Source organism: Epinephelus fuscoguttatus, linkage group LG6 (assembly GCF_011397635.1).
Source record: "Epinephelus fuscoguttatus linkage group LG6, E.fuscoguttatus.final_Chr_v1".
In the NCBI taxonomy this organism is placed as follows: domain Eukaryota; kingdom Metazoa; phylum Chordata; class Actinopteri; order Perciformes; family Serranidae; genus Epinephelus; species Epinephelus fuscoguttatus.
Window position 1 is genome coordinate 13,268,364 of NC_064757.1, and position 24,420 is coordinate 13,292,783.

The 24,420-nt window shown below is 42.2% G+C and overlaps 2 protein-coding genes across 2 annotated transcripts; both read left to right on the plus strand.

Annotated features, from left to right (window-relative positions):
* Nucleotides 1–119: 119 nt before the first annotated feature.
* arhgap25 (Rho GTPase activating protein 25) lies at nucleotides 120–18,604 on the plus strand. Its single transcript, XM_049579193.1, has 12 exons — nucleotides 120–510; nucleotides 4,184–4,386; nucleotides 7,669–7,756; nucleotides 8,676–8,789; nucleotides 9,031–9,091; nucleotides 9,916–10,044; nucleotides 11,114–11,246; nucleotides 11,335–11,408; nucleotides 11,653–11,774; nucleotides 12,317–12,471; nucleotides 15,209–15,762; nucleotides 16,445–18,604. The coding sequence occupies exons 1-12, from the start codon at nucleotides 447–449 to the stop codon at nucleotides 16,644–16,646; spliced, it is 1,899 nt and encodes a 632-aa protein (XP_049435150.1). The 5' UTR covers nucleotides 120–446; the 3' UTR covers nucleotides 16,647–18,604.
* A 2,115-nt stretch (nucleotides 18,605–20,719) lies between these two features.
* Nucleotides 20,720–23,263, plus strand: bmp10 (bone morphogenetic protein 10). The gene is made up of 2 exons (XM_049579259.1): nucleotides 20,720–21,643; nucleotides 22,099–23,263. Exons 1-2 carry the CDS (start codon nucleotides 21,235–21,237, stop codon nucleotides 23,178–23,180), a joined length of 1,491 nt encoding a protein of 496 aa, XP_049435216.1. The 5' UTR covers nucleotides 20,720–21,234; the 3' UTR covers nucleotides 23,181–23,263.
* Nucleotides 23,264–24,420: the final 1,157 nt, after the last annotated feature.

A 24,420-nucleotide genomic window follows, 5' to 3' on the forward strand; every position in this document is an offset into this window, starting at 1 on the left:
AGCTGTGAAGCGACACGCTCACTGAAAGAGTCAAACCAGAAGGTGAAAACCATTTCCTTCAGAATACACCCATGGGTTTTTTTTTGTTTTTTGGGTGACACGAGTGAACATTACTCATTTGAAAGTCCCCTCCAGCGTTACATGAAGCCCTGGAGCCCTGCACCTTTCAGTGAATCAACCTGGAAGTCATTTACACAGATCAGAACAAGTATGAACATGGAAGTAAAGGCAACGTGAGGGGACGCGTTTAGAGGGGATGAAAAAAGAAGAAGAAAGATTAACGCACAGGAAGTAGGAAGTGTGATCTACGATATCTCCAGTTTGTGTGTGTGTGTTTGAGCGTGAATCAATTTGTGTGTGTGCGTGTGTGTTTGTGTGTGTGTGTGCGTGTGTGTGCTCTGGTATGTGTGAAATGATACGCTGACCTGTGGTATGATTTAAGGACAATGTCTCTGAAACTACCTCGCAACTGGGACTTCAGCACCTTCAAGGCTGAGACAGCTCGCATAGGTAAGCCGTTGGTGGTGCTGCGTTCACTGTCAGCAGTGTGGATGTCAGCAGTGCTTTCATACTTCACATTTTTGGGCACTTTACAATTTGAACATTTAACTGTTGCTTTAACTATTACTCACTTTCCATCAAACCAGAGATGATAGTAGAATAGAGTAAAAATTTGATTATCTTGAGGATTTTTTTTTCATATGAATTAATGGTATATACAGCATCATTGAAGTACCATCATAATGGTTAGGTAGAAATAAAAGTGTTTTATTATAGAAAAAATAAATCATAATAAGAAGTGACTGATTCTGCACTTTGTTTTATCAGTGTGGGTTTTGCAGCATGTTGGTGGTTGCTTGCTACGTGGTGATGGAAACCAGAGTGTTTTCTTAACAAAAATCAATGTCATATAATATAGAACGAAGTTAATAACTTACCTTGACATTTAAAACTTTTTCTTAAGACAACTAAAAGTAGCAACATTGCATAAGTCATTGACCAACTGTGGATGCAAATCTATGTGCAGTGACCGTACAGTGGTCTAGACATGCTGATGCCGTGCTTGCCACTGTTTGCACAGGGTGGAATCAGTGCAGTAACATGCCTTGTTTCCTCCCTGGCTCAGATGGCACAACAGTTGCAACATACAAATAAAAGAGGCTTGCACATAAGCAGTGTCTGGGTAAACTCTGTGCAGTACAGTCCTGCTAACGTGTGTCATTTTTGCTACACTTCTAATCCTGTTCATCATCAGTGGTGTTGTTTGTTCCACTGTGGGGGGAAGTTGCAGCGTGTAGCACATTTATTTTATCTGCTTCATGCAACGTGAATATCAGCCACTATAACTATCGTGCTTTTAGTTTAGTATGGAGGCATAATTCATAATTCATAATCTTTCACCTTGAGATGTTTTGTGGACTGTGACAGATTTTATAACCTGGAACTGGAGTGACGCAGGTTTTCAGCAGGAAACTGATGCAAGAGCTCAGTTTCTGCAGAGCTCTGACTTTGCAGCGGTCTGTATGCAACTGTGCCTAAGTGTATGGCACAGTGAGTGAGTGTATGTATAGAACATGTGTGTCATAGTGCATCTGGACCTTCATAAAGATTTGAAAGGACAACCACAGACTATCATTGTGAAGGAAGAGATATCAATTTAGACTGACACTGACACTTCCTGATGCAGTAAACTCAATTCATCTGCTGTGTCACTCAGGCTTAAAAGGATAGTTTGACATTTTGGAAAATATGCTTATTTGCTTTCTTGTAAAGAGTCAGATGAGAAGACTGATACCATTCATATCTGTACATCAGGTGATGACACAGATGGGTCTGCCCTTTGAAAGGCATATATTGCAATTGTCACCATCTCTAATTTAATGTTAATGTGACTTCTTTGAACACAGGCGTATTTCTGTGGTTGCTATCTCTCAAACAAAAGGAACATTTATAACAAGATCTCTTCTTTCTCCAGCCTGTTGAACTCAACATAACGCCAATATGAGATTCTGACCATTTTCTTGTACTTCTGAAATTCAGCTCCTGAGAATAGCCTTCCTCTTGTCTCAGCCCGATCCTAATTTAAGATCTTACAATGCTCCTTTTCCTCTCTCGCTGCAGCAATCTGTATTTGTCAGAAATAATCAGCTCTTGGGATCGCAGAAAGATCAAAAAGAAAACTTGACTGGCTTATAAATGAGCCTGCAAATTTCAGAAATTTGTCTTGGTGATAAGAAACCTCTGAGAAGCCTACGAGCACAGCAAAAGAACTCCTGCTGATTTATTCTATTGCTCTTTTCTGCTAAGGGGGGTTCAGTAGAAATAGATCAGAATTTAGTCAGCTCCGAATAAGAATCTGATTTATTTCTGCTGAGACAAAGAAATCGCTGTTGGGAGCAGAAAAATTTCCCTGTGGGCTGAATCACTCGCAAGTAGTGGTGTAGTGGAGTGTATGTGCAGGCATACCCACCTCTTTTCAGGGCCATTTGCAGTCTAACCACCTGTCAACCCAAAAAAAAAAACCCTGGAATAAGTAGGAGTGAGTACCCACTTCCCCCGCTGTCACTATCCATCTATTGATAGAACACCCACCTTATCAACTACAACTATACCAGTGTCTGCATGGGCCCATTCTCCAGCCAACACATTGTTGAAGACCCACTCTCTGCAAGGGCCCCGGTGCAACCCTACTGCCTGCACTATTTATATTTACACTCCTGCTGTCTGTACTCACTTAACATGAAGCTACATCCAGCAGCTGAACAGAAAGACTGGGAAACTGGTCGACAGGGTTTTGTTGCAGAGCCAGGCTTGATATTTCCCCTGCATTCATTCTTTATGCTAAGCAGCTGCTGGCTCAAGCTTCACATTCATTGTACAGTAACAAGAATGAAGTCAGCCTTTTCATCTAACTGTCTGCAAGAAAGCAGATAAGTGTATTTCCCCAAACTATTTGTACATTAAATTTTTTATATTAATTCTGTTGTGCCTAAATGCTGCCAGATCAGGACCCATTAGGACATACATATGGATCTTGACCTTATTATCAATCAGTTATCATGCATGATCATAGAAATTCAGGCCTGTACACACAATATTTAACCATGAAACCTGATGAGAAATGTGTTTAGATGTAGTTTTATATAAAAAGCCTCCACGCAGTCAGTGAGAAACCCTGAATATAATTCTCCCCTCTACCCATCGAGATGTAAAAGTCTTGCACTTTGGACATTGAACACATCTTTGTGGTGCTTTGGGACTGCAGGCCCATCACAAATTGAGGCCTGCTTAAAGGAGCTGAGTGTTTGTCAGCTGAGGGTGTGGTGTGACATCTGCCTCTGTGTGTGGGCTCAGGGTTCCTCAACAGCACGTTAACTTGCCACTGATCAAGGGAGGGCGACGCTATTAAAATGAGACCAAAGGACTTTCAAACCTCTAGGTGGAGACCTTCAAAGTGTCGCTGGCCCTCCGGCGTTGATGTGACATCTTCCTGTTTACTCCAGTGTGGCCCTGTGTCTTCTCTTCTCCTCTATCATCTTGCATAACAAGACACAGTGAATTTAACAACAACTGAGCGTGTGGGCACAATCTCAATCCAGTTATCTCGGCAGCCCACAGTTTTGCGTGTTACTCGGGCCGTCTCCATCTGACTCTGTCCTCTCTGGGCCACGTAGACCTCTGCCTCTGTTCTGCCATTACTCCATCAAACCATCACATCATGACCTTTCAGAGTCACACAACTCAAGGGTGACAAATATCAGTCAAGGGTGACATTCTTAAAAAACTGACAACAGGATTTCTGTGTCACTTTCAGTTCAAGTTAAGTCTATACAGAACTTAATCTCTGATCTTTCTGTCTTACTGTTTGATGGCTGGTCTCTTGCAGACCACTGACTTATTTAAGTAGAACAATCACAACTGCATTCATGCACTTTCCACAGGAAACTGGTCAGCTCGGACCAGCAGTTTCCTTTCAACCTGACTCTGTATAGGTGGGGAACAAACATAGGCTACAGTGAGCTTGATCTTGATAGGCTGATGCATATTTATATCAGAAAGAGGAAGTGCTCAGCTCTAGTCAAGTGCTGGTGTTTTGGTAGTGTTTCACAGCTCCGGCTGTGACACAGCGAGGTGGGGGTGTTGCTGACACTTTCACCAACAGCTTTCTTGTGGTATTTGGCAGCGCGATCCAGGAGTGTGATACCTGGAGAAGGAGGCTCTGGCCCGGGCTCACCGCGCTCCCCCAGGTCCATGGAGAGGCCGCTGAAGGCCGGCTGGCTCAAGAAACAGCAGAGGTCTTTAGTGAAGAACTGGCAGCAGCGTTATTTTGTGCTGAGAGGAAGCACTCTGACCTACCACAAAGATGACAAGGAGACAACTGTCCAGGTGAGACACTGAGAATTTAGCTGATCTAAGCTTGTACTATTAATATTATATTAATTCTGATTTAATCATTTGTCTTCTTTTTGTCTTTTGTTGGCATAAAACATGTGAGCCCATTATTTCCAAAGCAATATGCAAGGACTGGACTGTCATTGAAATCATTTCTATGTCTCTACATGATCTACTGCTTTTATATTGAGTAATGTTAATTAACAAAAAAGAAGTAAAAGCAAACTGGCATCATTTTCTAATCTAATCTAGTGTTGTATGAAATGTCTTGTATAGTCAGTTTATCAGCTTTATCAACACACCACAAACAGTCTGGCCGTGTGGCTAACTTTGCACACTTCCTGTAAACAAGCCATATGGTACTTGAAACCTCACAAGAGAGGCCTGCTGCCATTGAAAGTATGTTTTGCTGCACTTTTGGTCTGTTTTCTACGCTCATGTCCTTGTTATCATGCTGTGCATCTGTCCATGAGGGACACCTGTCATACAAAGTGCAGACAAACATGTAGAGACAATTAGGCACACTCCCATGGTCTCATTACTAACTGGAATTTCAGGGGTGGCTGCACAAAACCTCTTACAGTGCCAATCCATCTCTGCAGGGAGCGTTGTCAAATTCGTAGACTATATTAATGTGTAAAATATCACAAACAAAGATGAAAAAATAAGTTTGGTTTGGGTTTGTGGTCACCTCTCTTCTTACATGTCTACCTCCGATTCACTTCCTGTTTAGAAATAAGTGAGAGTGAAACAGGAATGGAGAGCATTCATTAAAACATGAAAAAAAACAAACATTTTCATAATAATAATAATGATACATTTTATTTGTAACGCACTTTACATGAAAACAAATCTCAAAGTGCTACAGAAGGCAGTGTAGATATGCTATGCTAAGAGTTAAAAACAGACAACATGATAAAATACATTAGAAGGCTTTAATGCACACTAAGTCCATATTTTTTTTTTAAAATCCATCATCTGATAAGAGTCATTACACACAGAAACTGTGCACACTGCGTCTGATGCATTTTTTTGTTTCTATTTGTTGCAAAAATTCATGATACGAGACAAAATGAAAGACACATTTGCTCTCTTGCTTCTCTCTCCTGGAGGTTCCTCCCTGGCTGTCACCACTCTCTGCCCATGTCTTGTATTTTGTCCTGCGTCTACCTGAAGGAGCTGAGCTGAACTCCCACTCTGTCTCCACACTGTCCTCTCTGTCTGTGTGCAGTCCTCATCCTCTATTACATCCCACACACTGTCATCATCATCCACCTCAATATCACTGTCTGACCTGTGGAGAGTAAGCTTTCTGAGCTACTAAATGCTACTGTGTGCCCTGCTACTCTCTCTTGTGGGGGATGTATGTGTCCCACAGGTTACACCACATTTTCTTCATGGCCAAACAACTCTCTGAACGCTTTGGCGGATGCAAAAAAACAAAACAAAAAACAAAAAAACACCTGCAGAAAATCAAACCCGCTCCAGACAAAGGTTTCAGAGTCAGTGTTTAAAGGTGACTGACCCAATATGAGGTTGTGTTTATTTTTAAATGTGCAACGATTTTTTAACAAAATACAGACTTGGTGTGCAAATGCCTGATGAGTCATCTGCACTTTTGGCCTTTGGTTTTAAAACAGTGAGATTGTGGGTGGAGATAGAGGAAGTGGGCTGCTCACAGTGGACAATGAAATATACTGTATATGCTGTATTGTAAGCAGTGGACTCACACAACATGAGTAGACCCTAAATGTCATGATGATATATCAGCAGTTTGCATTTTTCAGTGTGTTGTACATCTGCAAAAGACCCTGGGCCTACATTAACAAGATGTATACCATTTGGACTCTGACAACTTCTCTAACAAGTGAACAGTTAAAAGCGAACACCATCTGAATGACGAATTCCAATGTTATTTCCATGGCCTCGGAAAGTTCAAAAAGTATTTGTGAACAGGAGCTACTCTCTGTCAAAAACCAGAGAGGTAAATCTCAAACTTGTGATGTCATAGGGTATAAAGTCCGGAGCTGCTCCGTAGACGATGAATGGGAGCAAGGAGCATGAATAAAGCAATGTGCAGCTGTGGACTGGGCTGCAGCAAAACGTATTTCAGCCAACTAAGAAAGCCAATACCAGTGTAAATGTGCCCTATATTTGAATATATTCACTTTACCTTACACAGCAACTGATCAAGACAGCAGTAGACCAGCAACTCAGTGTTCTGCTGAGTAAAATTATTGTTTTTGTCAATGGAGTTTGGTGGCTTTGAGATAACAGCTTCAGTTTCCCATCGGAAAAGGCTGTATAACAGCAGGATACAGTGGTGAAAACACTCTAAATTTAACATACACTAAAACTGATCTTGATTTTTTCGATGGACCTCTTGGACTAACTAAAAAAGGCAGCATCTGCTCAGTACCATTTGATGTCAAGGATGCGACACGAGGATTTTCTTTCCAAGAGTTGCTGTAAATAAACATTGTGGTTTTGGTCTATACCCAGGACATACCCTGTAACATTCTTATATATACGTTCATCGATAACTTTCCAATCCACTGTCTGTGGAGCTTTCAATTTACTGGTCCATCTACGTCCCAACCCTCACCTATGGACATGAGATCTAGGTAGTGACTGAAAGAATGAGATTGTGGATACAAGTGGCCGAAATGAGTTTCCTCCGTGGGGAGGCTGGGCCCAGCCTTTGAGATAGTGTAAGGAGCCTGGACATCCAGAGGGAGCTCGGAGTTGAGGCGCTGTTCCTTCGCATCGAAAGGGGTCAGTTTAGGGAGTGTTTTGGACGTGTTTCAGGCACATCCCACTGATAGGAGGCCCCGGGGCAGACCCAGAACACGCTAGAGGGATTACATATCTCATCTGTCCTGGGAACGCCTCAGGGTCCCCCGGGATGAGCTGGAAAGTGTTGCCGGGGAGAGGGACGTCTGGAGCGCTTGGCTCAGCCTGCTGCCCTGCGACCCAGCCATGCATAAGTGGACGAAAATGGATGGATGGATGGATGTCTGTGGAGCAGCTCAAGTTTTTGGATTTGGGAGAGAGTTGTTCATGTTTTCTAATATTTTTGGACTGAGACCATCGGAATAACATGTATGAATTTTGAAATTGAGTGTAGTTCCCATCTAGTGTTAGCATATGGTAACATATTGTGGTCTAAGAGTGAGTATAATCAACAGTGTAAATATCAGTGATTTGTTCTTGACTTCTTGTTTGAACACAACACTAATACGCTTTTTTTCTGTTCTCCTGTTTTTTGGTTTCCAGGGAGTCATCCAGCTGCGGTTCAGTAAAGTTAATGAACTCCCCCCGAACTCAGACGACCCCGGGAAGTACCTCTTCGAGATCATACCACGTAAGCATGTAATCGACCCTTAAAAGGGAACAAAACAGACTCCAGCCATTGTGTGGTCTGTAAAGACAGTTTTGTGAGTAGCAGTGATACATCAGTATCAGTGTCTATGGTGGGGCCAGCCTTCATTGCCTTGTGTCATCTTTTTGCTCTTCATTATTTACACAAAAAAACTTTCTCTGTCATTTCCTCAATGCCAGTGTTTATAAATTATAACTTTTACTAATTGCTTTTTCAAAATCAGGTTATATGTCTTTTTCTGGTATCAGTTCATGAGTCAGCACTAACCTGTGTAGTGGAAAGTCAGAAACTACCACAAACTGATAGCGATCTTAGTCTTCAGTGGAAAACTCTGAATTACCAAAGAAGAAGTGACGTCAAAGGATTGCCACCATCTTTGTTTGGGGTAAAGGAGGGGTGTATTCTGTGGTGTATACACTGCAAACTCTTGACTGAGCTGCAGTTTTCATCCTTTTTGGTTGATTTCTCAACACTGAGTTACATTTTGATTAAAGATCACTGAGACCAACATAGTGTTCAACTATTTTGAAGCCCTTTCTAGTGATCTAAGGCAAAAACTTGCCCTGATCAGCCACTTTTTTTCTTAGTGCATTCCTCTACAGATATGACATCAAACTGTAGACTTAGATTTGTCAAGTCTTGTTAGTCTTACAGCAAGTCCCCCAGCACCTTGCCAGCATGTTGGCGTATTGATGTCACAAAGAAATCCATTTTAATTTGCCACTTTTCCAAGCAGTTCTCTGCACTGCTACAAACAGCATCAGGATCGACTTTTCTACCTCGCCATAGTCGCGTAGTTACAACAGGTCGGAGAGTGACTTTGAGAATAGACAGGATCTGTCTGACTAAAGGTTTTGCTGTACTTTAATGCCTTTTTCCAACAATGCCCATCATTTCACAGGTGCAACTGGAGACAGAGAGCGATGTCCCTATGTGTTCATGGCAAACTCCCAGAGCGACATGGAGGAGTGGGTCCGCACTCTGCGCAGGGTCATTGGAGTACCAACAAGTGGAGGTTCAGTAAAACCTTTTATTGTTATAGAAACTGAGGATATGTCATAAACTATTTGACAAGACTATTCTAGAAATTAAAGGAACAGACAGGCCTACACAATTCAGTTTCTTGCTGAATGATAGATGAGAAGATTGATTCAACTCTGATGATTGTTAGCTTAGCATAAAGGCTGGAAATGGGGACCTACTGGCTTGGCTCTGTCCTCTGTCCAAACTTTTAAAAAAAAAAATCTACTTCACAGCCTGTCTAAAGCCAGCAGCTGCTCAGCTTAACTCGGGACAAACAAAGATGGAAGCCAGGAAGTCAGTGCTCACTGCCAAAAAGTAGTCCGGTACATGACCACAGTTTTTTTTTTTTTTACAAATTAAACAAACAAGATATAACAATTTAATAAGTGAGATTAAGAGGTGCTGGTGGACGTTTCTTGTTACCTTTAGACAGAGCTGTTTTCAGTCTTTATGCTAAGACACTGTAAGCTGACTATATTGGCTGTGGAAGTAGCTTTTAACAAGAGAACAAGTGCTGAAGTGCTGAAAACACAGGCACCATCCTATAGTTACTATAAAGACAACTTAAAAAGGGACAGTAATAGTCCTCATTTAGATATGTAAAATGTTTTCTGATGATCAAAGGGGAGTGTATCTATGTTCCCAAGTTCAATATTTGTTGACACACATTAACCCTCCATTGTGGTCAGGTCAGGTCACCCGTTTCAAGTTGTATTTCATAAATAAATTGATCTGACTCTGGACCTCTTTAAGTTAACGACTATTGATTTTCTAACCCTAAAATTTTTAATATATTTTTTTCCTTTTTCCTCACTTTTAATTGGGCAACACATTGGTTTCCTAATTCATTATTTTAAATGTAGGGCTTAAATATGTTTGGGAGGAAAAAGAGTAACCACGGGGGGGGGGGGGGGGTCACCAAGCACGTACTATTAAGGCTGAGTCCAGTGCAATTTCATGACTCTCAAAGTCATGATAGTCCCCTAGCATGAATATCAAGCAAATACAGAGGTGGGGAACATCTTTCTCAGGTTCACATTAAGTGCTGTATAGACCTTGGCAACATAGAAATGACCCCGGTCCAAGATGTCATGTCTCACCTCTCTGCCTGTCTGCAGTGTTTGGAAAGAGTTCATCAAAGAACATGGCCTAGATGAGGAAGGCATCTTCCGTCTCCCGGGTCAGGACAATGCTGTGAAACAGTTCAGAGACGCCTTTGATGCAGGAGAGAGGCCCTCTTTCCCCAGGTAACACACTCACGGCTCCCTCGTACAGATTAGAGCCATATGAACCATTCAATACTAATTAGTCATGATTTCAGACCTCTATGTTACATTATTATTATTGTTGTTTATTGGAAGCTCCTAACTTAAAATGATTTCAAAACATTTTGATCTGATTCCACACAAGTAGGTTCTAGTATGAGTAGTAGTGCTATTGTGCACATATATGTGGCATATACTGTATATGCAATAGGGTTATTCTGTTTGTATACTGAGTATAAAATGGTTGTAAAGTAGCAGAATCACACATCTAAAAAACACTTAAAAGTGTAAAAACCATGTTTTGAAATCATTCTAAGCCCTCTTTAGACCGTGTTGGTAAATGTATGAGCCGAAGAAGGTCACTGCTATATAAGGAGAAAAAATCCTAACCTCAATCATTCAGCATCAGCTTTTTTTTTTTCTAAGAAAGCAAGGAGAGATGAGAGAGATGTAGAGTGTCTGATAGATTTCTGTCTGCTCAGAGCTGAAGGCGATACCACATCCTGTTCTGGCAGGCACACAGGAGGAAGCCTGTATTACTCAACATAGCGAGCTCATCTGACAGAGCACTGTTGATTAAAGCATCCATTAAACCTAACCTGTTTGTCTGTAATCTAATGTGAGCAGAGTCCAGGAGTAGCCAGCAAGGACTACTGGGAGATGCTTTATATCAAATTTCAGACCTTGTTTATGTTACAATCTACTGTGTAAATACTTTTTATGAGTCTAATCAAGATGGGAAAAAAATGATTTGAGTTAGCACTTAAAGCCTATAATTAATTAAAAGAAATACATGCACTGTTAAAACTATAACAGCAACTTATGGATGCATGCATGAGTAGAATCAATCCAGTAAACACATTGTATTAGATTTAAGCCAGGTCAAAGGTTACTATAAACATCAAACGGCATGTCTATGATGTGGAGGGCAGGTTCCAATTTCTATAAAATAAATGCCAGATACACTGGTCTAACACTGCCTACTGTGTTTGATTTGAACGTCTGTTAAACTGTAGGTGGATGTTCATTAGATGTTTGTCATTACCCGCAGTGACACAGATGTCCACACAGTGGCGTCGCTGCTCAAGCTCTACCTGCGTGAGCTTCCTGAGCCTGTGGTGCCCTGGACTCAGTACCAAGACTTCCTGGACTGCACCAACCTGCTGGACCCCAGCAGTTCAGAGGTACCCTCATCTTAAAAAAAGGCTATAATATGTGTGAGTGTGTACATGCAGGACAGGTCCTTAATCTCTTGCTCATGTGTCCTCTTAGGGTTTGGAAAAACTGGAGAAACAAATTGCTCTTCTTCCCAGAAACAACTACAATCTTCTCAGTTATGTCTGTCGGTGAGTAGAGGCAGGAGTGCAAAGCATTATGGGACATTCCAGAGAAAAACCACAGTGTCTTTGTGGTTCAGAGAGGACATCCCATATTTGCAAAGATGCTTATTTACTAACATGTGCTTGAGCAAGACACCTTACTTACATCTACCAGATCTCAAGTTCCTCTGGTTAAAAACATCAGCCATAATGCTGCTCTGAGATCAGCTTCCTGTCCTAACTCACACTGCCCTGTATCTGTTCTCTGCAGGTTTTTGTTTGAGGTGCAGCTGCACTCCAAGGTGAATAAGATGAATGTGGAGAACTTGGCTACAGTGATGGGGATCAACCTGCTTAAACCTCAAATAGAAGATCCCATCACTGTGATGAAGGGTAAGCGCATGCTGCTCATGTGGCCTGAACCAACATGTGTGCAGAGCTGTGCTAAATTTGTATTAGCTGTGAAAACCGTATTGCTCAACATCTGGGAAACACATGAATCCAAATCATGTGTGACTGCTAATTTTGTTAAGCAATTATATGTGGTAATACTGCACCATGACTACATCCTTCTCTTTTTTAGACACTGTATTTACTGCACTAAACAGCCTTTTACAAAAAACAGCTCACAAGTTAGGAAGGCATGTCTCATTTAGATACTCTTGTAATGATGAAGTAGCAGTAACCATGCGTTAATTCATCAACTCTGAACTTTACCTACTGTCTCTTAAACTACTACTGAGATAGTATGTCTAGTCTACATCTCTGAACTGTACATAACAAAAATAAGAACAAAAAAGCACAATAAAAAAGTGACTCGGCTCAAGTGAATTTTGAAAAAAGAAATTGAAGAAGTTGAATCAAGAATTTGCATAAGAAGCCAAAGAGAAGGGGTGTTGATCATAATCATGTCATGTGTTTGTTTTTCTTCTCAGCAACGCCTCAGATCCAGAAACTGATGACAGTGATGATCAGACAGCATGAGACTCTGTTTCCTCTGTCTAAAGACGTGTTGCCCCCCCCTCCCTTAAACAAGGCTGAAAGCCAGAAGAACACTCCCAGAAGCTTTGTGGGCTGGGAGTCTGCAGAGGTAGCTGACCTCACATTAAGCCTTTGCAATATTTTATTGGTTTTAGAGCATGCTCTACTGTGACACAGGCATAACAACAGCACATATCATACAGGACAAGGCAGAGGCCTTAAACAGAAGACATACTAGAATATCCAAACAATTTGTGTTAGTGGGAAGAAGTTGCTGTGTGTCCAGTGTCAAAGTTGGCTATTTGGCAAACAGTGCTAATTCAGTCAGTTGTGGCAATTTGTTGACAAATCTATGAATAAAACACCCCCAACAGTCAGAAACAGTTATTACATTTGGTGATAAAGTCGCCAAGAGTGACAAGAAAACTCACTGTCGTTATTATAGGTAAGTTTTGTGCAGATTAAACCAGGGGTCTGCCATCTGTACTCTCAAAAGAGTCATTTCTGGAAAACAAAAAATCTGTCAGGAGCCACCAAATATATTTGAACCGTATAATGAAGGTAACAGACTATTAAATCTAAATTTGCCTGTCAGCATTACTAATGGGTAAATGAGCATACATTAATGTGTTTTACCACAAGGTGGCTAATCTGCAGCGGGCTATTTATGATTATTTGGTCCTTTAACTTTGCAGCATTGGTGGAAAAAGCAAAGAAATCTGTCTATGCATGCACCATTAAATTCTAACTTTTCTTTTTTTTTGGATTTGGAAGCCATAGATTGCCAGCTAGGGAGACTCAAAAGTAGCCACCGCTATTAAGGCCCTGACACACCAAGCCAACAGTCCAGTCGGGCATCAGTTAGTGTTGGGCAGTCAGTGAGCATCTTCTGCTGTAGTTGGGGCGGTGTGTCCCGCATCGTTGCTGCTCACTGGCCCCTATTTTTTTTTTTTTTTTGGCTGATTCAGCTAAAGTGAGGAAAGTAAACAAACAACTAAAGTCAAGAGGGCGTGAGATCGAAACAAACTTGTTACATAATGTCAGATTATTTTTCTTCTGGCACTGATCTTTTTAGCCCAAATTCTCCATGATGGTTTGTGTTATTGCTCACTGGCACATGGTAAATGCTTTTTTCTTTGCTTTGGATTGTGTTGGTAATGTGCTAACTGGATAACTAGCATCAAGGTGGTCATCCAGTTTCCCTTTTAGAAAACTGATTACGGATGACTGCCATCTGTTGGTGTGGAGAGTTATTTCCTCTCTCGCAGGCACAAGAGCGCATGTGTTGGTCAGCTGTCAGCCGTAGTCCTTGTGGCGTGCTCATGTGCAACCTTTTTATTGAGACACAGGCAACTTGAGGTGACACAGTAGGGGTCTTCGTCGCTGCTAGTTCTCTGAAGTCGGTTAGGTGTGCCTGGGCCTTTAAGTTTTGGCAGATTTTGTTACCTCTGGGGAGAGATAGGTGTGCTCCCCAATTCCAGTCTCTCTGCTAAGCTAGCTGGCTTTAGTATTATCTTCAATGGATGAATATGAGAATGTCGTTATTGATCTTCAGTTTCATCCAACTTGCAGAAAGAAAGCAAATAAGTCTCTTTCCGAAATGTCAAACTTTTGATGCTTGAAGGATGCCAGGTGAAAAAACAGATACAGGCGTATATTCTGACCTTCCAAGATTAAACAACAAGCAGATGTTTTATACAGATAAGCTATTTACAAAAACACCAGGCATGACCAAAGTCTGGCCCAGGGGCCAATCGTAGCGCCGCATGAACCGCATCTTGTCTTTCAAAAAATACTATATTTGGCCCACCACACTATGTTGATTAATTAAGCAAGTTCACTTTGCATCTTTTTCGTTCACCTCACAATGGCGGGACTATCATACAGTTCAATGGCATGCACCAAGTACACAGGCAAGACGAATGTGTTTTCATAAACAGACAAGCAAACAAGTGGTTACCAAGAAGCTGACATTTCCTGCTAGGTAGCAGACATGACCACAGCAAAGAATTCAAAAGTGGAGGTGGCCACTTTCAGGAGTGGTGGAATGTTATATGCACTGAAAGATAAAACAGTAGCGTTTGTCTCACTGTCTCAATTTTTTGTTAAAAAAAGCTGAGAAGCAGCTGGGCCCCAGGTGTGTCATTATCTAATCTGGCTCCCATTCCAAAATGTTTTGACACCTCTGGTCTACTGTATTAGTGCCTGCTGACATCCACACCGATACTAATAGGACCTGAGTGATTGAGAGCCGCACGAAATGCTGAATATCCCATCATTAAATCCTAATGTTTTGGTGCTTTCGCACTTAATTTGCTTCAGTCTCTGCATCTCTGAAAACACAGCTTTCCTCTCACTGATAAATGAATTGAATTTTTTTCTGAGCACTAGCTCACCAACATTTAATGTGGTCTCAAATGCATGGATGGATAATGGCTTTATAGCTTCATTACACCAAATGAAATCCATGCTCTAAATCCCATCGGTTATACATGATTTACTTTCAGTAAACAATTTCTCAGCATCATAAACTGTATTTCATTTGGACACACTACATTAAAAACTATGCATAGGGACATTTGACAGTGGTCCTTTGGCTGCAGTTCTCTATAAATTTACAGTGTGGTTAGCTGGAATGACAAGCTTTCAAAATCACAACCACTGTAAATGACTTAAAACATATGTCACTGACATCTCTTTGACCAGATTTACTGCTTTAATGGTTGTTACTCAACTGAAGTTTATTGCCGCCTCCATTTATTCCATCTGACTCTAAAATAACATTCGCACATAAAAGGCTTGTATGTAGTATTTGTAATTAATCTTTAGTTTCGTGTTTGTGTCAGATGGGTGATGCATCTCTGTCTGAGTCTCCAGAAGAGGAGGAGGACAACGACAGTCCAGGTCCAAGGAGAGGAAACAGCAGCCCCCAAAGCATCCCTCGGGAACCTTGCTCACCTTCCACACCTTCCACAGACGACTGGCTTGGAAGTCCCCGCAAACGCACCCAGACCCTACCCACCTTCAACTGCCCCCTCACCGGAATGGCAGCCAAGGCAGACGCCCTCAGCCGGTGGAGTCACATCCAGGAGAGTGTGGAGGAGAAGAGTGGGACATTATCAGAAGACATTTTTAAGATCCTAGACCTCCGGAGTTCAGGCTCATTGTTTGGGGGGTCTCAGATGAGTAACAAGGAGGGAGAGGATAGGTTAACAGCCCGAAGAGGAAGTGACAACACAGGTTCTACTACTAGTGGCTCCCAAAAACCTGACAGCGACTCCTGGACTGCCCAGGCGCTGGCTCGTCAAAAGAGTGCAGGGAACCTGACAGTGAGCAGTTCACTCCAGCAGGTCAACAGCAGGTCTGAGCAGAAGACAGACAATCAACCGCTTGTAGACAGGTGAGTTCAGCTGAAGAATCACAGCTGACTGGCTACATACCAGACACACTGTCACCGCCCATGATGTGGTACACACTTTGTGATATAAGTTTTAAGGTCATATCATAGATGAAATAGTTATGCAATGTAAAAATGACTATTTTAAGGAATTCTTTATGCAATTGCAAGGATATTTATCAAACTCTTGCAACCCAAGGAGGAGCATTCAGTGTGTCAAGTCAAGCGCTACGATTGGATCAAAACACCAAGAAAATAATGTCAAAGATTTTTTTTCCTGAGGGCATGTGGCACCTGCAAAACATATGTGTTTTGACAGCTGGTTTCATTTTATATTGAGACTAATTTTTACATTTGTTCCAGGTGGAGTATTTCTTGTTATGGGAATATTTTAGAGATGAGAGCAATAATTTGACAGAGTAAAGTAGGTCACTGGACTAAGATCAAGAAAATGACAATACTTCCAGGAAGCTCTTGAAACAAGTTTATTTGCATGGAAAACAGGCGTAGTAATCTGTCTCTACTGGCAGAATATTGCTTTTATAAAGTAAATCAAATTTTAGGACTCAATATTAGACATCGACAGACATCTTTTTGGACTGGATTGATTTGATGTTTCAGTGACAGTTAGTTGCCTTTCTGACCCTTTGTCTGAACCATCTTTGTCTCTCACTGTCTCTTGCAGTCTGCAGCAGGAGAACAAGGAGCTGAAGGCCACAGTGGCAGAGCTCCAGTCTGCTCTGGAGGCAGAACGCCGCCGTGTGGCTGCTCTTGAGATCTGCCTGAGAAATGCTGAGCGCAGCCGCGATGAGGCCCAGAAACGCAACGAGGAGCTGCAGAGAGACATTCAGCAGTTCCTCACCAAAGCGCCACAAACTCCCACCTAACAGTAATTCTCAGACTCACTAGTATATGGATTTATGAGTCCGTTAACCTCAACAGAGTTATTTCAGCGTGAACTGGTAATGGAATATACTATTGTCCCCCAGTGGGATGACACTGGCTTGTTTCCATCTGAACTCTGTTTGGTCCTCAATATTAATTATTGGCTCATTTATTTGTGCCTGTGAGAAAGTGTGTCAAGAAGAGATCTAAATAGGCTTTCATATCACTATTGACATTAAAGACTTAAACAGATTGTTCCTTCCTGCTGCAGAAGTCATGTCACCGTATTTAAACTGCCTTGATCTGGTGTGTCCAAAGAATTGCAAGGCCGGACAACATCAGCACAGAATGAACCCTTTGTTTAAAGATTATCTGGACTCAGTATTGTTAATGGTGGGCAGTACAAATACTGTGTGTCATACATGGAGTGAGTAGTCCATTATCTGATGTTCCATTTAAATGGTAAATTAATAAAACAGTGCACATTTAAGAGTTTTTGTTGATGCATAAAATAATCTTACACCAACATATTTACAACAGCAACACATCAATTACCTTAAGTATTTGTGCATCATTGCTGAAAACAGTGGTGACTGCCTTTAAGATACCAATAGATTGCTTATGTACATGGGAAGAAAAAAGCAAATATAAAGGCCACGCCCTGTCAGGGACATGAAAAAGAGATACAGGCCTGAAAGCAGTGGACATTGTACATGGTGGTAGAACCTGCGGGCAGGGTCAAACTATTACATCAGGTCTTTATTAACAATTCTACAGCCACGTGGCTCTGCGAGGCAATGCTAAGGCACAGCAGTGATTTGAGCTAAATGTTAACATCAGCTTGCTACTGACCATGGTAAAATGTTTATGTGTGTAGAATGTTTACCATCTTAGTTTTACTGTGTTAGCATGCCAACATTTGCTAATTTGCACCAATCACAAAGTGCAGTTAGGGCTGAACATGAGCAGTTTTGCAGGTATTTGGTAAGAAACTAAAGTATTGGGCATGATGAAATCGAAATCAGCGTTTGAGGTGGAAATATATATGAATTGTTCTGCTCATCACTAGCCGTTTGTGGTTTTACCAATGCTCTTTGCTGCTGGTGGCACTAACGTTAGCTCGTTGCTCCAGGCCTGCATTTAGTAATGTAGGAATTCAGTCGTAATTATATTGTGCCATCTTCTGACTGTGCTTGTCCTCTTTTTGTTTTGCCCTTTAGGAGCTAGGCCAACACAACTGTTATGTAACAATACTTAGACTGATAAAAGCAGGCAGGCGAGAGCAAGAACAAATGAGCTTCACGTAGTGCCCCTGAGTAGCCTATGTAGTCCCCCCAGTGCCCCCTGGGCAATCCAGTTTGTTTAGGGCCTTTATGAATCACCCGAAGATAATGATATGGAGAGAGGAGAGAAGAGAAAAAATCAAGGTACACCAAAGAGCAAAATGTAGAAGTGCCAATGTTGTATTGAAATGTGTTCCCCTGTTAAATTTCATGCCCTTCCTGTTAATGCATAATGCCCCTCTTGGTGGTTAGGGATAGGGTTCAAGGGTTTGGGTAAGGTTTAGGTAGGGGGAAACACATATCCATGAGGAAACAGACTTCAATACAACATCGGTATTGTGAAGTAGTGAGTACCAGGTCCACTTTGGTGGAAACTGACTGTGAATGTCTTTAATGTCAGTCCTTGTAGTCGCTGTTCATATATTGTAGTCTGACCCAACAGACTAAACAGCACTGTCATCCAGACAGCCATGTTGCTAGCATTCCAAAAAGATCAGATATCACTATAATTCAATCAGAGAGAAACATGACTCCAAATGAATGCTAACATCACTCTGTGTCTCTGTGTGTATAGTGAATCATTTACCACCACATTCTTCATAATGACATTTAACAGTGGGAATATGTCCATGTTGTTTCACTGCAATCATTCAATACTGCTTTAGATACATACACTTTTGTAAGATTGATTGGTAGCTTCCTAAAAAAGCATTTAACCTGAATTGATCTTGCAATTTATTTTGTGGTGATGGTGTTATTCTCTGTGAGTGCATTAGTTTTCCATACATTTTCCATCCTAAAAAGCACAACACTGAGTGGGAAACATATGGAAATTGTCAAATTTGGATATTTGATATCCACACAAAATATTGTCAGTTGGAAGGTTCAATCCGAAAATAGTAACCCTAGCCTTTGGAAATCCACATTGGTTTCACCCTTGGGTCCATGATAGAGACCATATGGATGCTGGGGTTACTGTGTGAATGTGTGTGTGTGTGTCTTTGTGTGTGCAAAAGGATATTGCCATTATCAAGCCTTCTTACAGCCATTAGGAAGATGTGACAGTCTGTTGTGGCAGCAGTTTAACAGGATCACAGATAACAGCATGTCTGTCAACTGTCAGCCTGGCAGATGAGTGACAGAGGCAGGAAAAGCTCATTCTTTCCCATCTCTGTGACGCGCAAAAATCAGGAGTGTATCTGCAGGTCACACAAAGAAGCTCAGGAATGACAGATGGTTGTGTAGTGGGATGAGGGTTCAGGTGACGAATGGATGACCTATTCAAATCTGTTGAGGAGCCAGTGTGAGTCATTATAGTCCCCAGAGGTGTGGACTCAAGTCACGTGACTTGGACTGAAGTTAGACTCGAGTTGCAAATTTCATGACTATAGACTTGACATGACAAAATCAAAAAAGACTTGCAACTTGACTTACACACAACGGTGACTCATGATTTCACTTGGACTTGAGCCTTTTGACTTGAAAATACTTGATACCTTCCCCGAAGCCCAAAGATTAAAAAGTATGTTATTTAAAAAGTGTGCCACAAATAAGTTCACTTCCTGAATCAACTTACAGTAACACTATTCATTCCCAGCAAGTTGGCAGATAATTTTTCAGATCCACTTTGTGTGAACCAGTTCCACAGCATTCAGTCAAGTTGCAGGCGAGAACCACGAACTGACATCATCAACATTAGTTAGTGCCAGTTGGATTTTTCTTTTAACCAAAGATAATTTTGTTTGCATACAAAAACTAACCAAAAAAACAAATTTGCAGAATGCAAAACGTGCAGGTCAAAAACTATAAAGATGCAACAACTCCCAACAAAGTTTTTAAACAAATAAATACAAATTCAAAAACATAACATTCATGACTTTTGTAAATTGAATATTATTGCATTTTTGTTAAAAGAACATTATATTTGTTAAGGAGCACTTTATGATTTGTTTCAGATTTGAAACTCAAAGTTTAGGACTTGGGACTTATCTTAAGATTCTTCATTCTGGGCTTGGGACTTAACTCAAGACTTGTCAGTCTTAACTTGGGACTTGAAAAACAATGACATGGTTCCACCTCTGTTACTGTAATATCTGACCAGCCTCTTAGTAGCAGCGCTGGTCTGCTTCACCATGTACAGTGTATATGTGTCTCTGTAAAGCTCTGTGTACCCTCTTGAAAACATCTATTCTTGAGTTGTACCTTGCTGGGCTCTTGGGCCCAGATAACCTATTTCAGACACTACGTCAATTCACTAGAAAAGGAAGTACACAGAACATTTTTATCAAGCACAGTGAGGTGGTGGTGGTGGTTGGGGTGGTGGTTGTGGTTGGGGGGTGGGGGGTCACTTTGGTGAATGAAATGATTATTTTGTACTCCTTGAAACATCAACCAGACCCACTGTCAGCTCGGTATCTTTCATCCTTGATCATTAAGGCCTCACACTTCATTGCTTTTCAATTTCATTTGGACAAGTGTTGTCTAATGGATATATCCTGTTACATTCAGTGATATCAACAGAGCCTTGGTGTATTTTGTCAAAAAAGAAATGGTCAATGGAGCCTAGATGGCAGCTTGCAGAACTCCACCATTTACAAAGCAAATAAACAAATGAAGAATATCAACCCTGGAGCACCCACCCAAACAAAATAGCACTTCCACAAGGAAGAGGCTACAGGACAGTGTTTACAAAATCCTCATTAAGGAAGTTGTGAGATAACACACGCTCATGTGCATCACACAAAGTTGAAGGCAGGCACGCACGCACACACACATACACACACACACACACACACACACACACACACACACACACACACACACACACACCAGCAAAGAGACCATAAGCACTGAGCAATGCAGAGCCCACCATATCATAGATAAGGGACAGAAGAAAGGGCTGGAAAGAAGAGAGCAGAACACAGAGAGAGACTGACAGAGGAGAGGGTGCGACAGAGATGACTCTGACGAACAAAGCCTAGACTCGACCACCCTGTCACCGGAACTGCAGCCTTGTGACACAGGACATCAGAAGGTATACTTGCGAATAAATGCTGTAAGATCTGGAAGAGAGCTGCAGGAACACACAAGCGTGCACAGAAGCTCACAGTGGTCAGTACAAGGGTCAACAACGCTACTGTCTGCTGCAAGGGATCCAGAACGTTTTTTTTGCCTACGGACCACAATTTCAATTAACCTTTGGATTAAGGCATTTACAGATCATAAATATTTTCTCTTACTCTTACATCAGCTCATCTATAGACAATCCCAGAGGGCATACAACAGAAATCTGCAGATTGCTTTTCCCATGGCGAGCATTTGGGTCTCTCAACTGGGAACCATCTGCAACTCCAAGACTTTGCTCTTGCTGTTTTCCATCCTGCTACTCCACTGGCCACTCTGTGGACAGAGCAGCCCAATCTCCAATACCCATCAGAGGTATCGCCCTGCTCCTGGGCTGGGAGACGGGCATGGGGGGGTGGTGGATCCATCACTGCTTGAGCAGGACAACAACAACATGAACATGCAGAGCCTGCTGGAGAGCCTAAAGGAACAGTTTCTGCGGACTTTCAACCTGTCTGGCTTGGGTCCTCACCTGGCCCCTGGGAGTGCACGAGAGGAGCCGCCTGAGTACATGATGGAGCTTTACAACCGTTTTGCTAATGACCACACTGCCATGCCCACTGCCAACATCATCCGCAGCTTCAAAAATGAAGGTAAAGATCCCCTGCCCCAAGTGATGATGCTCCTGTTGATCACATAGATTGATGAAAAAACTACTTTTTCATTTAACTATTAGTTTGTTTTTCTCATCACACTCTGGTCTGGAAGGCAAAGAATTGTAAATGGTGAAAGTGGGAACAAAGGTCTTCTTGTATATGTATACTTTTTAGTGGACTGTAGCTTCAAGCATGTATGAACCAAAATTTAGTTGTTTAAATCCAAGCTTTAGTCATGGCCCTGTTTTTTGCTACTCCTCTGTTTGGGGCAATGCTCATATCAAAATGTTGCTTACATGCAATAAAATTAAGATATAACTTCAATATTTCCCAATGAAGGATTAAACTGGTGATGAAATCCTCAGTAGAGTTAGGTCAGAATAGATTTAGGATACATTGCAAAACTCAAGGGAAAACCTCATTAAAAGACTGCAATTATTTCTCTTCCCCAGATTCATCTCCCAGTGTTGTGGGCGTTGGAGGGGTAAGGCGTCACCCACTCCTCTTCAATGTGTCAGTTCCCCATCATGAACGTGTCACAGCAGCCGAGCTTCGCCTCTACACCCTTGTCCAGACTGACCGCCACCTCTATGCTGGTGTCGACCGCAAGGTCACTGTCTACGAACTGGAGTTGCAGTTTGGAGATGACAATGTGACTAATGAGAATACCATGAGAGGTGATGGATTCAGAGGGGGAGAAGAGCGGTTAGAGCTAGTGGAGTTGGCTTCACGCCAGGTCTACGGCACAGATAATGGCTGGGAGGCCTTTGACCTCACTGCTGCTGTTCAACGCTGGCGCAGATCTGACCGTGGCACCACGCACCAGTTGGAGGTACACATTGCCAGCATAGCTGATGAAGATAATGTTCAAAGTATGATGAAGGACAACAAAGACAGGAATCCACCTGAAGGGGACATGAAGATTGACACCAGTCCAGAAGAAAAACACAAACCTCTGCTCATTGTTTTTTCTGATGACCAAAGTAGTGATCACCGTGATGACAAACGCGAGCTGAACGAGATGATTGACCATGAAACCTCTAACATGGTTCTCCAGAATGACTTGGGGACGGGCCTGAATGGGCTGTGGGGGGAGCCGGGGAGGGACAGGGATGAGAGAGATGAAGAAGCAGAGCCAGATGAAGAGGACCTCATCCAAATGCGCTCCAATCTGATCTACGACACAGCATCCCGCATTCGGCGCAATGCCAAGGGAAACCACTGCAAGAAACAATCTCTGTACGTAGAGTTCAAGGACATCGGATGGGACAGTTGGATCCTGGCACCCACTGGTTACGATGCCTTTGAGTGCACTGGCATTTGTTCCTTCCCGCTGACGAAGCATGTCACACCCACTAAGCATGCCATTGTCCAGACATTGATCAACATCAACAGTCCTCAGAAGGCGGCACGAGCTTGTTGCGTGCCCACCAAGCTGGACCCCATCTCTCTGCTGTACTTGGATGATACAGGCGTGGTCACCTACAAGTACAAGTTTGAAGGCATGGTGGTGGCTGAGTGTGGCTGCAGATAGTCCATGCTTTCAGAGAGTTTAACTCTTCGTAAAGTCTTACAACAAGAGAAAAGACAAAGAACTGCAAATAAGCTAACAAAGGAGGTTAGCCAAAGCTGTCTTCAACAAAGGGACAATTGTTGGAATCTCTGTAAGGGTAATTCAGTGAGACTGGAAGTGCACATTAACTATTCATGAAACTATGTGTTCTTCAAATCAATGACTGTGGACTAATATATGTTTTAAACCACAAAACAGAAATAAGTTCTCCATTTAAAGGCATCAAAATCAGTTGCCATCATTCAGACAGTGGAAATGCTGCAGATCTACAGTCAACATGTTACCAGTATTGACGCCAAATTTTCCAAAAGGACAGACCCCAAAACATCCTACGGCGTGTGCGGCCTGGTGGGAACCAGTGGGCCAGTTGTCCCCCTCCCTCTCCTTCCCTCTGACATCTGTCTTCCTCTCCACTTATCTCTGGCCTCCCCCTCTCAATGCGAACACTAATCAGCACTTCATGTGTTCTGACGCTGTGAAATGACCACCCCCCCTCCAATGAGGCAACCTGACAAGACATGAACTCTCCAGGCCGACCTCTTGCCTCCTGCAGCCTCCTGATATGTAGGCGCTGTGCTGGGGTCCTAGCGGCAGGGTTATCAATCCCAACCTTGTTTCCTACTTCACATGCCTCTTTTCCACTCCCCCAAGCTACAGCGATAGCAAGGTGTGGGGGGTTGAGAAACATGTATGCCACCACTCAGGCTTGGAGAACTGGACGCTGTTTTGGGCAACATTTGAGGTGGTGGGATGGGGGAGTGGGACAGGACACAGGGGGCAGGGGTTGTCCACATTCCTGGGCAATAAACAATCTTAACTGGCTCAACTCACTGACCTAGTAGCATGTGCCCCTAATATATCTCCAACTCAGTTGAGTCATCCATCACTTTTATGGTAAGAATGGCCTTTTTGGACAGTCATTACCTGACGGCCAAACTTGAGAGTGGAAAAGGGGGCACCTTGTCACATTGTCTTTATGGATACCCAAAGGAAATACAGTCACAGAAATACAGTTTCTTTGTTTAAAAGCCCTTTGATACCTCTGCTGCTTGTGTCAAATAAGAGACTATTTATTGTTTTAATTTATTGATTTCTACAACAGAGTAGATAACTATATATGTACATGTGTAAGTTACTTGGTGTAAAGCTGGTTGTGTATCCATGACAATGCATTTGCAGCACAAAACTAACTATGTTGGGA

Coding starts and splice junctions, on each gene's coding strand:
- bmp10 (XM_049579259.1), top strand. CDS start 21,235: ATGGCGAGCATTTGGGTCTCTCAACTGGGAACCATCTGCAACTCCAAG. Junction 21,644..22,098: donor CCGCAGCTTCAAAAATGAAG/GTAAAGATCCCC, acceptor TCTCTTCCCCAG/ATTCATCTCCCAGTGTTGTG.
- arhgap25 (XM_049579193.1), top strand. CDS start 447: ATGTCTCTGAAACTACCTCGCAACTGGGACTTCAGCACCTTCAAGGCT. Junction 11,409..11,652: donor CTTCTCAGTTATGTCTGTCG/GTGAGTAGAGGC, acceptor TGTTCTCTGCAG/GTTTTTGTTTGAGGTGCAGC. Junction 12,472..15,208: donor TGGGCTGGGAGTCTGCAGAG/GTAGCTGACCTC, acceptor TGTTTGTGTCAG/ATGGGTGATGCATCTCTGTC.